Source organism: Vulpes lagopus, chromosome 7 (assembly GCF_018345385.1).
Source record: "Vulpes lagopus strain Blue_001 chromosome 7, ASM1834538v1, whole genome shotgun sequence".
In the NCBI taxonomy this organism is placed as follows: Eukaryota; Metazoa; Chordata; class Mammalia; order Carnivora; family Canidae; genus Vulpes; species Vulpes lagopus.
The window spans coordinates 4,949,983-4,960,927 of NC_054830.1; the positions used below are offsets into that span (position 1 = coordinate 4,949,983).

The 10,945-nt window shown below is 41.4% G+C and overlaps 1 protein-coding gene across 1 annotated transcript; it reads right to left on the reverse strand.

The window, feature by feature from the left end:
* Positions 1 to 72: 72 nt before the first annotated feature.
* On the reverse strand, positions 73 to 9,967 carry LOC121494678 (methyl-CpG-binding domain protein 3-like 2B). The gene is made up of 2 exons (XM_041761377.1): positions 9,743 to 9,967; positions 73 to 651 (listed from the first exon to the last, which is right to left on the reverse strand). Exons 1-2 carry the CDS (start codon positions 9,965 to 9,967, stop codon positions 73 to 75), a joined length of 804 nt encoding a protein of 267 aa, XP_041617311.1.
* Between the last annotated feature and the right edge of the window lie 978 nt (positions 9,968 to 10,945).

Below are 10,945 nucleotides of genomic sequence, written 5' to 3' on the forward strand. Positions count from 1 at the left end.
CTGGGGGCTGTGAAGCACCCCTCAAGGGCCACCTCATTCCATCCTTCCACACAACCTTTTCCCCCTTTTCCTCTAGTTGTCAGAATGTCCCTCTTGGCTTCTGGCTCTCTCCACCTCCCTGGCAGGCCTGTCTTCTCTCAAGGCTTCAGCCAATCTCTTTCTTGCATCTTTCACTCTCCATGTCTGTCTCCGGATATCTCCAGGTGTTACTACTGGCTCTCTGCAGATGGATGGAAGGAGACAGAGATCCACTCCTGGGATCATCCCCGCCCGAGCTGAAGATGGTACCATGCTGGGCTCAGAGCTGCTAAGTGGAGACCCCGCAGCCGCATTACCCAGTAAAATTATTTGTGCGATATTTATGAAGTCCAAAGTACTTAAAGTTTCTCCTTCGCTGCTGCAGGCCTGGAGTCCCTGCAGCCTCCTGTATGCACAGATTTGCTGGGGCTTCTCCAAAGTCCTTTCCCTTTCATTGTGCCTGACCTCATTGTCAGGATGAGAAGTTATCCTTGTGACTGGCCTCTTTAAAATGCAACTGGTCAGCCTTACAGGAAGTGCAACTCTTTCATGACATCTCCTCTTGGTCTTGGCTAAATGGACTTGTCTTTTCTTCTCTGAGGTCTGAGGCATCATGTTTCTTTTGAGTTTGCCCTTTGAAAACAAAATGAAATATGTTATTTGAATAAAATTGGGGATGAGGACCTCCAGCCACAAAGAATGTTCTCAACGTATTTGGATCTTTCAACCTCTCTCCATGGACAAATGTATCTTGAATTGCACTGTGCATCACAATCTACCAGAGCGTTGTTAAAACTGAGATTCCTGGACCTCAAGCCCAGTAGGTATGGGGTGGGGCCAAGAACCTACATTTCGAAGGGTTCCCAGGCAATGCTGCTGGTGTAGGCACCACACACTGAGAACTAGTTCCTGGGATGCCATCAAGCAGATATAAGTCAAGGACAGAAAGCTTGAGGTCATTACCCAGTGCCAACTCTGGACTCTTTCCCCTCCACCATCTTCCCTGAAGGATGTTTCCCTCTACCCACCCTAGTCAATGTCAACCACACACATGCTGCTACCCCCTGGCCCACCATCATTTGGACACATAATCACAGGTTTCTTTGTATCCCAAGACTTCAAAGTTTTAGTATCTCTCTACTATGCTTTAGGACACACTACCCTCGGTTATCCTAGCTCTCATAACTCATCTTCAGTGAGATCATGTCCCTCCCAACCCTGAGACACTCACTGTCTTTCACTTGCACACCCAAATCCCATCTTCACTCAACTATCCTCCTGTTCATAGATAAATAACTCAGAAACACCATATTCTCATCACACAGTTCCATTTTTTGCACAAAGACCTCCATTGTAAACCATTTTCCAAGGTTCTGGTCCAGAAAATTCTCCCTAATAATTTTCCTTCTCTTCTCTGTTAACATCAGCTTCTCTTTCTGACTTAAGAATTAGTGTTTCTTAGAAATCAATCCTGCTCTTACATTTGTTCTACATCCACACCCCTGTCTAGGCCATCCATCCATTTCCCTGGCTTTCAAATACCATTAGCACATCGAACTAGAAATGCCCATAGAATCTGCACAGATCTGACTCCAACTCAATACCATCCTCCCACTCACCTCTTCAGTGATAATACTGATGACTCCACTCACAGTGCCCAGATCCCAAGTTAAACTAACCAACTCCCCAAATAATTCACCACTATCTCAGTGTCCCCCCAACATGCTTGCTAGCACTAATGTCCTGCCTAAACCCGAGTGTCATTCGGGCCACTCTGCCACCTCACACTCATAACAATGAACCATCATCCATCCACCCTCCTGAATCCACCCAAACAAAAACAAAAAACCCAATCAAGAAATTGGCAGAAGACATAGACATCTCTCCAAAAACAAACAAATGGCCAACAGACACGTGAAAAAAATGCTCAACATCACTCAGCATCAAGGAAATATAAATCAAAACCACAATGAGATACCACCTCACACCCATAAGAATGGCTAAAATTAACAACTCAGAAAACAACAGATGTTGATGAGGATGCAGAGAAAGGGGAGCCCTCTTATTGTTGGTGGGAATGCAACCTGGTGCAGCTACTGTGGAGAACAGTATGGAGGTTCTTCAAAAAGTTAAAAACAGAACTACCCTATGACCCAGCAATTACAATAGTAGGTATTTACCCAAAGGACATAAACATAGTGATTTGGAGGGGTAATGCACCCCAATGTTTATAGCAGCAATGTGCACAATAGCCAAAATATGGAAAGAGCCCAGATGTCCCTCAGCAGATGAATGGATAAAGAAGATGTTGTGTATATGCAAAATGGAATATTACTCAGCCATCAAAAGGAATGAAATCTTGCCATTTGCAATGATGTGGGTGGAACTAGAGGGCACTACGTTAAGCAAAATAAGTCAGTCAGAGAAAGACAAATACCATATGCTTTCACTCATGTGGAATTTAAGAAACAATACAGATGAACATAGAGGAAGAGAAGGAAAAATAAAATAAGGTAAAAACAGGGACGCAGGCAGTCCTGGTGGCCCAGTGGTTTAGCGCCGCCTTCAGCCCAGGGCTTGATCCTGGAGACCTGGGATCAACCCATGGCCGGCTCCCTGCATGGAATCTGCTTCTCCCTCTGCCTGTGTCTCTGCCTCTCTCTGTGTGTCTCTCATGAATAAATAAATAAAATCTTAAAAAAAAAAAACAGGGATGCCTGGGTGGCTTAGCGGTTGGGCATCTGCCTTCAGCTCAGGGCGTGATCCTAGGGTAGCAAGATCAAGTCCCACGTCAGGCTCCCCACCAGGAGCCTCCTTCTCTCTCTGCCTGTGTCTCTGTCTCTCTCTCTCTCTCTGTGTCTCTCATGAATAAATAAATAAAATCTTTTTTAAAAAATAAGATAAAAACAGAGAGGGAGGGGCAAACCATAAGAGACTCTTAACTCTAGGAAACAAATGGAGGGTTGCTGGGGTGGAACTTGGTGGGAAGATGGGATAACTGGGTGATGGGCATTAAGGAGAGTACTTGATTTAATGAGTTTTGGGTGTTATATGCAACCAATTAATCACTGAATTCTACCCCTGAAACTAGTAATATACTATATATTAACTAAATTAAATGAAAAATTTTAAAAATCAGATAAATAAATAAGACTCTCAACTTCTGAGTAATTCTTGAACACCTCTCAGTTTCCCTACAAAATACTATTTCTGCAGTGACCTTTCTTGATCCAGCAATCAGAATTACATTTTCTGTGTTGATTTTTTTTTTCAGTGTTTACTGGTACCTGTATTATTTCTTTCATATTTTTTAAGATTTTATTTATTTATTTGAGTGAGTGAAAGAGTGAGAGAGTGAGGAGCAGGGGGAGGGAGAAGCAAACTCCCCATTGAGCAGGGAGCCGAGTGTGAAGCTCGATCCTGGGACTCTAGGATCATGACCTGAGCTGAAGGCAGACGATCAACTGACTGAGCCACCCAGGTGGCCCTCACTATTTTTAGATAAATTGGATATTCAGTGAAGAGATTATTAATGTGATTTTAATTTTTACACCCAGTATCCACTTACTGTTTTGCCTTAGAAGGCACTCAGATATATTAATTGAAAGAAATTATTCAAACTCAAAAATATAATTTCTAGATTTTTCAAATAAATTCACTCGACCACAATTATACAATGACATATTCTCTATGGTGGCAGACTGCACTAAATTATCACTGCCAAAGATTTTTTTTTTGTCCTTTCTCCCTGGAATTCATTATAGCATTCCATTTATCCACATTTCAGTTAACCAAGGTCAGCTGTGGTCTGAGGTCCAGAAGAAATGGTTAGGAATGTAATCTAACAATACATCACAATGCCTATGTCACTCACCTCACTTCACCTCATCATGTAGGCACTTTATCATCTCACATCATCACAAAAAAGGTGGGGGGTAGTGTACAATACAGTAGGTTATTTTGAGAGAGACTACGTTCACATAGCTTTATTATAATGTTTTTATAATTATTCTATTTTATTATTGTTGTTCATTTCTTGTTGTGCCTGCTGGGGATTTACCCCAAAGATACAGATGCAGTGAAACGCCAGGACACCTGCACACCGATGTTTATAGCAGCAATGTCCACAATAGCCAAACTGTGGAAGAAGCCTCGGTGTCCATCGAAAGATGAATGGATAAAGAAGATGTAGCATGTGTATACAATGGAATATTACTCAGCCATTAGAAATGACAAATACCCACCATTTGCTTTGACGTGGATGGAACTGGAGGGTATTATGCTGAGTGAAATAAGTCAATCAGAGAAGGACAAACATTATATGGTCTCATTCATTTGGGGAATATAAAAATTAGTGAAAGGGAATAAAGGGGAAAGGAGAGAAAATGAGTGGGAAATATCAGAGAGGGAGACAGAACATGAGAGACTCCTAACTCTGGGAAATGAACAAGGAGTGGTGGAAAAGGAGGTGGGCGGGGGGTGGGGGTGACGGGCACTGAGGGGGGCACTTGATGGGATGAGCACTGGGTGTTATGCAATATGTTGGCAAATTGAACTCCAATTTAAAAAAATAAAAAATTTCTTGTGCCCAATTTATAAATTAAACTTTTTAAACTTTATCATAAGTATGCATGTATAGGAAAAAACATATATAAGGTATATATATATATGGTTCAATACTATCCAAAGCTTCAGGTATCCACTGAGGGTCTTAGAACATGTCCCCTGGGGATATGGGAGGAGTATCATAGAAGAGTCTGATCACACTAAACTGTTTAAAATGCAAACTAGGGGCACCTGTGTGGCTTAGTCGGTTAAGTGCCTGCCTTCGGGTCAGGTCAGGATCCCAGGATTCTGAGATGGAGCCTTTCATGGGGCTCTCTGCTCAGTGGGAAGCCTGCTTCTTCCTCTCTCTCTGCCTGCTGTTCACCCTGCTTGTTCTCTCTCTCTCTCTCTCAAATAAATAAATAAAATCCTTAGGAAAATAAATAAATTGCAAACCTAATTAATGTACCTTTCCTTTTAAGTCAATCATTTCTATCATTTTTTTAAAAAGGGACACCATAAATCTCATATCATTCCTGTTGTCCTACCACAGTGATAATACCAATCCTTTCCATACTCAAGAGGTCCCAGTTTGGAGGGAAAATTATTTGATCCTCCCATTTATAGAGCACTTATTATATGCCAGGTTGAGCACTAAAACCCGTGACCGAGAATTCAACTTAACAAAGTCACTGCCCCTGCCCTGCTTATTTTAATCTTGATGCAAGGAAAGAGTTCATACAAAGAGTAATGAATGTCTGATATCTTGTTAGGTATAATTAATGGGTGTGATAAACAGTAAGGTTGATACAGAGATAGAGAAAGAGGGATGGATGAAGGAAGATAGTAGGGAGGGATAACAGGACAAAAAATTAAGTACAGTTATTAATGATGAAATTAGGGAAGGACTAACAGAGGACATATTTGAGCAAAGCATTCAATTAAAAATAAAATAATATTTGTAAAAGGACCAAGCACATTGTGGGTAAAGAATTTTCCTGAGAGGGGGACAATTTAAATAGTGCAGGGCCAAAGTCTATGTCCACTCCCTAGAGATGTTGTTGGTTAAAACAAAACAAAACAAAAACATCTAGCCTATTAGCCCAAGAAAACTTCATGTGTAAAACAGTACAATACCTTGAACTGAGGGGGCACTTGATGGGATGAGCACTTGGTGTTATACTGTATGTTGGCAAATCGAACTCTATATATGTAAAATACCTTGAACATTACTTAAAAAACATTAACACCTAAGAATCCGCTTTCAATACGATATCTCCTCATTTTAAAAGCTCCTGTCCGCTCACTTAAAAGAAGCTTTGCAGAAGGGTAAGTGTACTAATGGGCACTCGTGCCGTCTGTATGCCCCCTGTACTCACCAGAGTAGGCTGGTTTGGGGAACAGGCAGATACAGCTTCCTGCATGGTTGCAGAGTTGTCCTGATGCCTCCACTCCTGATGCAAGAGCCCGTGGCTTGCTGGAAAATGTGTGACTGCTGCCTCTGATTCCCCTTTTATGGAGGAAGGCAGTGGATAAACCAATCAGCAGAGAATCCAAAGAGATATCCTGTCTCAAATCCACGGGATTTAAGCAATTCCTAAATCTTTATACAAAGACACAAAAATTGGGGCACCTAGGTGGCTCATTGGAGGAGCCCATGACTCTTGATCTTGAGGTTTTGAACCCCACTTTGGGTGTAGGGATTACTTAAATAAACTCTAAAAAAACACACAAAAAATGTGGGGCTATTGACACTGTCAGATATTGTTGTAAATGTAATCATTGAATACATTTGTGTGTGACATACATTGGTATCTGCAGTTTCTATCCACATTTTAATGTTTCCTGTTTCTCCCACTATGGATACAGTTCTTAAAAACAGAAATGGAAGTATCTATGTATAAAAATTTTCATACATCTTATGTTTTATTAGAAAAAAATTAGAAACTGTTTCTTAAAAACAGAATGTCTGAAATATTTATTAACAATTCTAAGGAATGTATCACAAAGACATTGAAATATATTAATATTTTGTGCATCTATATTTCATTTAATTGCTGATGCATTTGAGAATATTTCAGCCATCTTATGCTTTCCCTACCATTTGACCTAAATAATGTTCCTTTACCCTCTTCATTTTACTGACTTTTAATTAACTCTTTTATTTTTTTATTTTTCCCCCTTTCTTCTTGTGTTTTCACTCCTATTTTTATTGCATTTACCCTACTGAACTTTGTATTTGCAAGTCTTTTTTTTCTTTTAGCATTTTACTTTATTTTATTTTATGTTTTATTTTAATTCAATTAGCCATATATAGTATAATACCCAGTACTCATCTCATCATGTGCCCTTCTTGGATTTTTGGGGGGTTTTGTGAGACAGAGCACAAAAGAGGGGGAGGAGCAGAGGGAGAAGCAGGCTCCCCTATGAGGAGGGAGCCCTGAGGCAGGCCCGCTGAGATCATGACCTGAGCTGAAGGCAGACATTTAACCAACTGAGCCACCCAGGCACCCCTAACTCTTTTATTATTCTATTGTTCTTTCAATAAACTTACCAGTTACAATCATATACAAATCTCCATGTAGTTAATGAGGGGCACCTGGCTCAGTCAGCTAAGCATCAGACTCATGATTTCAGCTCAGGTCTTAATCTCAGGGTGGTGAATTCAATCCTGCCTTGGGTTCCATGCTGGATGTGGAGCCTTCTTAAGAAAAAAACATCTTCATGTAACAATTAGATTATGAGTCCGTTACTTAATATAGTCTAATACAATTACTTTTACCACCTTCCCCAAATGTTAATAATTACTTCACTCTTCCAAGTACATTTTTTAACTTTTCTGAGTCTGCTTTACTGTTCTCATGGATTTCAATTCTACCTATATTTTAATCTCCAGAGAGATTTCAAGAATTGCCTCATTAAACAAAATTCATTTGTAATTATAAATCATCCTTTTGTTCTCTTCATTCCTTCCTGCATTTCTGGTTTTCAACCTGGGATTCTATTCCTTTGGACTGAAGAATTCACTCTAGTATCTGCTTTCTAGTTCAAGTCTGCTAACAATTGAAATGTTTCATCTTAAATTGTTCCTAAGACGTCTTTATTGCGGGCAATATCACTGCTGGGTATAGAATTCTGGTTTTGATACATTTCTTCTAGCATTTTAAAACGGTGCTCTGTTGATGTCAATCTTATTTCATCTTTATTTTAATAACACCAATTAACCTTTTTCTTGGTTATTTGGCATCTGCATTCTCCAAACTCTGTCGCCTTAACTTTGGTTTTTTAGACAATGACATATCTCCCTGTTGTCTCCTGTGTACTGACTTTGCTTAGGAGATGGTGATTTAATTACATCTGTGGGTTGGTGTCTTTCATTGACATGCCAGACACTGTTGTATCTTCACTTCTGATACCACTCTTCTGCACGATCTCTGAGCTCTTCTTTTTTTTTATTCAAATTCAATTTAATTAACATATACTGTAATATTAGTTTCAGAGGTAGTATTTAGTGATTCATCAGTTGCATACAACACCCAGTGCTCATTATTACATCACATGCCCTCCTTAATGCCTGCCACCCAGTCACCCCTTCCCCACCCACCCACCTCCCCTCCAGCAACCCTCAGTTTGTTTCCTAAGGTTCAGCATCTCTTAAAGTTTGTTTCCTTCTCTGTTTTCATCTTATATATAATTTTTATAAATTTATTTTTTATTGGTGTTCAATTTGCCAACATATAGAATAACATCCAGTGCTCATCCCATCAAGTGCCCCCCCTCAGTGCCCGTGACCCAGTTACCCCCACCCCCTGCCCACCTCCATTTATTTTATTATTTTTCCTTCCATCTACTATGTTTATCTATTTTGTTTCTTAAATTCCACATATGAGTGAAATCATGCGGTATTTGTCTTCCTCTGATTGACTTATTTCATCTCAGCTCTTCTTTTGATCTCACTTTTCTTTTAACTCTGTTTTGAGTTTACTAATAGTGTTTACCCTACATCTGATATGTTGGCTAATTGAATTTAAATTAAAAAAAAACTAATAGTGTTTACCCTATAGTTTTGTTAGGATATTTGCTAACTAGCAAATATCTAGACTGTCTTCTGGTTTAGTAACCCAGCCTTTTGCTGGAATCCATCCCTTCTTAATTACTTAAATTTTTAATTTCAATTCTACTGTAAAGACAGCAGAGGAGGAGCTCAGTTAAGTGTCTGCCTTCAGCTCAGGTCATGATCCCAAGGTCCTGGGAAGGAGCTCTGCATGGGACTCCCTGCTCGATGGGGAGTCTGCTACTCCCTCTCCTCCTTCTCCTGCTTGTGCTCTCTCAAACTCTCACACTATCTCTCATATAAATAAATAAAATATTTATATAAAATAAAATTCACCAGTAAGATAGAGGGGATGAACAACCTGAGTGAGAGAAGAAAATGACATCACACCAATCTGGTAAAGTACATCAAGCCAAATCATGTAAAGAATTCTGGCAAATAAAAAATAAAACTGAAAACCCAATAGAAAAGTGGCTCAAAATTCTAAAAAAAGCACACCGTAAAAAAGGATAAACAAATACTCAATTACGGTGTTAAAAAATAAAATGTTTAACCTCTTTAGTTTCAGGGAAATGCCAATAAAAGTCACAATAGAGACTATAAAACAGACATTAGCTGAAATGACAAGAAAGCAGTAGTCCCAGGAGCTGCCCAGGCTCTGATACCAGATCATTCCGGTATGGCCAGTGAGAATCTAAATTGGTAGAACCGGTTTGGAAAGTCAGTATCCTCTGATGGAATGATTACATCCTCAATACTGTGCACCTATGTTGGCAACAGACAGGTTTTAGTTTGGTCAGAATGACTGGAGTCTAAACAGCTCTTTGCTAGAAACGAATCAATTGTGTTACCTGCAGGGAATGGATATATACGGTGGTGTCTGCACCCAATGGAACTCAACCCGGCAATAGGAATTCACAAATAACTACAGAGAAGAATAAAAATGGACCTCACAAGTGTGATGTTGAGCCACACACCCACGGAAACAGCCTCAGGACAGCGAGATCCCGGTGGTGATTGACCGCTGCTCCGGGACTACACAGGAAAGCCCCTGGGTCCTTACAGAAGCTCCAGGCCCCAGGGGCTTCCAGGAATTATCTTTCCAGTGGTTGTCAGAGTAACTACAGCACGCAGGTAGTCGTTTTCAGGGTTGGTTGGGGAGGGTGACTCCCCTGGCAGCTCCTCCACCCCCTCCTTATCTCCTCTTTGAGCCTCCCCAGAGGACTGCAGAGTCCCAGCATGCATGTGATCACCTCCAGCTGTCCTGGGAGATGAGGTCCTGGTCTTGGTGCCACGGGCAGTGCCGCAGCTCACGCTCAGCAACGGGGTCCTGGTGGTGTACCTGCGCATGTTCTGAGGTCACAGAGGGCCACCAGTTATCTGCCCAGGCCTAGTGGCTCCATCCCTCCAAGCCAATGCACGTGGGGAATCAATATTAGAGAAGGATCCATCTCAGTCCATAGAGCAAAGCACATGCAAATCCCCCTTGCATTTAAGGAGAGCAAGGCTCCCCGGGGTCGGCCAGCCCCTCGCTGCGTAGGCACCCTCAGCCAACCATCCCGAGATTGGCCCCTCTTCCCTCAGTACATTGGTCCTGTAGCCTTTCTCCAGCTGCTGTCAACTGCCCATGCGCAGTCAGAGGATGCACCCCCGAAGGTCTGGGGTCCTGGCCCATCTCTGCACTCAGACCTCTGCCTCCCACACCAACCCGGGGACCAGAACCTGCCCTGTGGCCCATCGCAGACCAGCCTCCCAGGGCTGGAGGCGACTTTTCTAAAGGGATTGTCCCCAAAAGCCCACTCCTCTGTCAAGAACTGGCACATGCCATTCAGGAACAGTGGACATCTGCTTCTTCTAAGGTAGTGTACATGACCTCAGTCACCCGCACTTAGGAACACCACAAATGGAGATGCTGGGGGCTCTCACCCAGACCTTTGCTCTGGAACAGATGCCATTGTGAAATGAAAGAGACACCCTACAGTATGGGAAGGAAATAGGGGGATGGGGTGACTGGGTGACAGGCACTGAGGGGGGCACTTGATGAGATAAGCACTGGGTGTTATACTATATGGTGGCAAATTGAACTCCAATAAAAAAATTTATATATAAAAAAATAAAAAGTTAAAAAAAGCAAATCTCATTTATCACAAAGGACTAATACACAAAATAGAGAAAATCTCTGAATAGCCCTTACTGGGGGGGTGGGATCCAGAGGGAAAATAGAAGAAAGACTTCAACAGACATTACACCAAGGAAAGCAGTTGAAAAGCTGTCCAACATCACTCCATTGAGAGCAATGCAAATGAAATCCACTGGACATACCAGAAT

Coding starts and splice junctions, on each gene's coding strand:
- LOC121494678 (XM_041761377.1), bottom strand. CDS start 9,967: ATGCGCAGGTACACCACCAGGACCCCGTTGCTGAGCGTGAGCTGCGGC. Junction 652..9,742: donor AAAACGACTACCTGCGTGCT/GTAGTTACTCTG, acceptor TTGTTTTCAAAG/GGCAAACTCAAAAGAAACAT.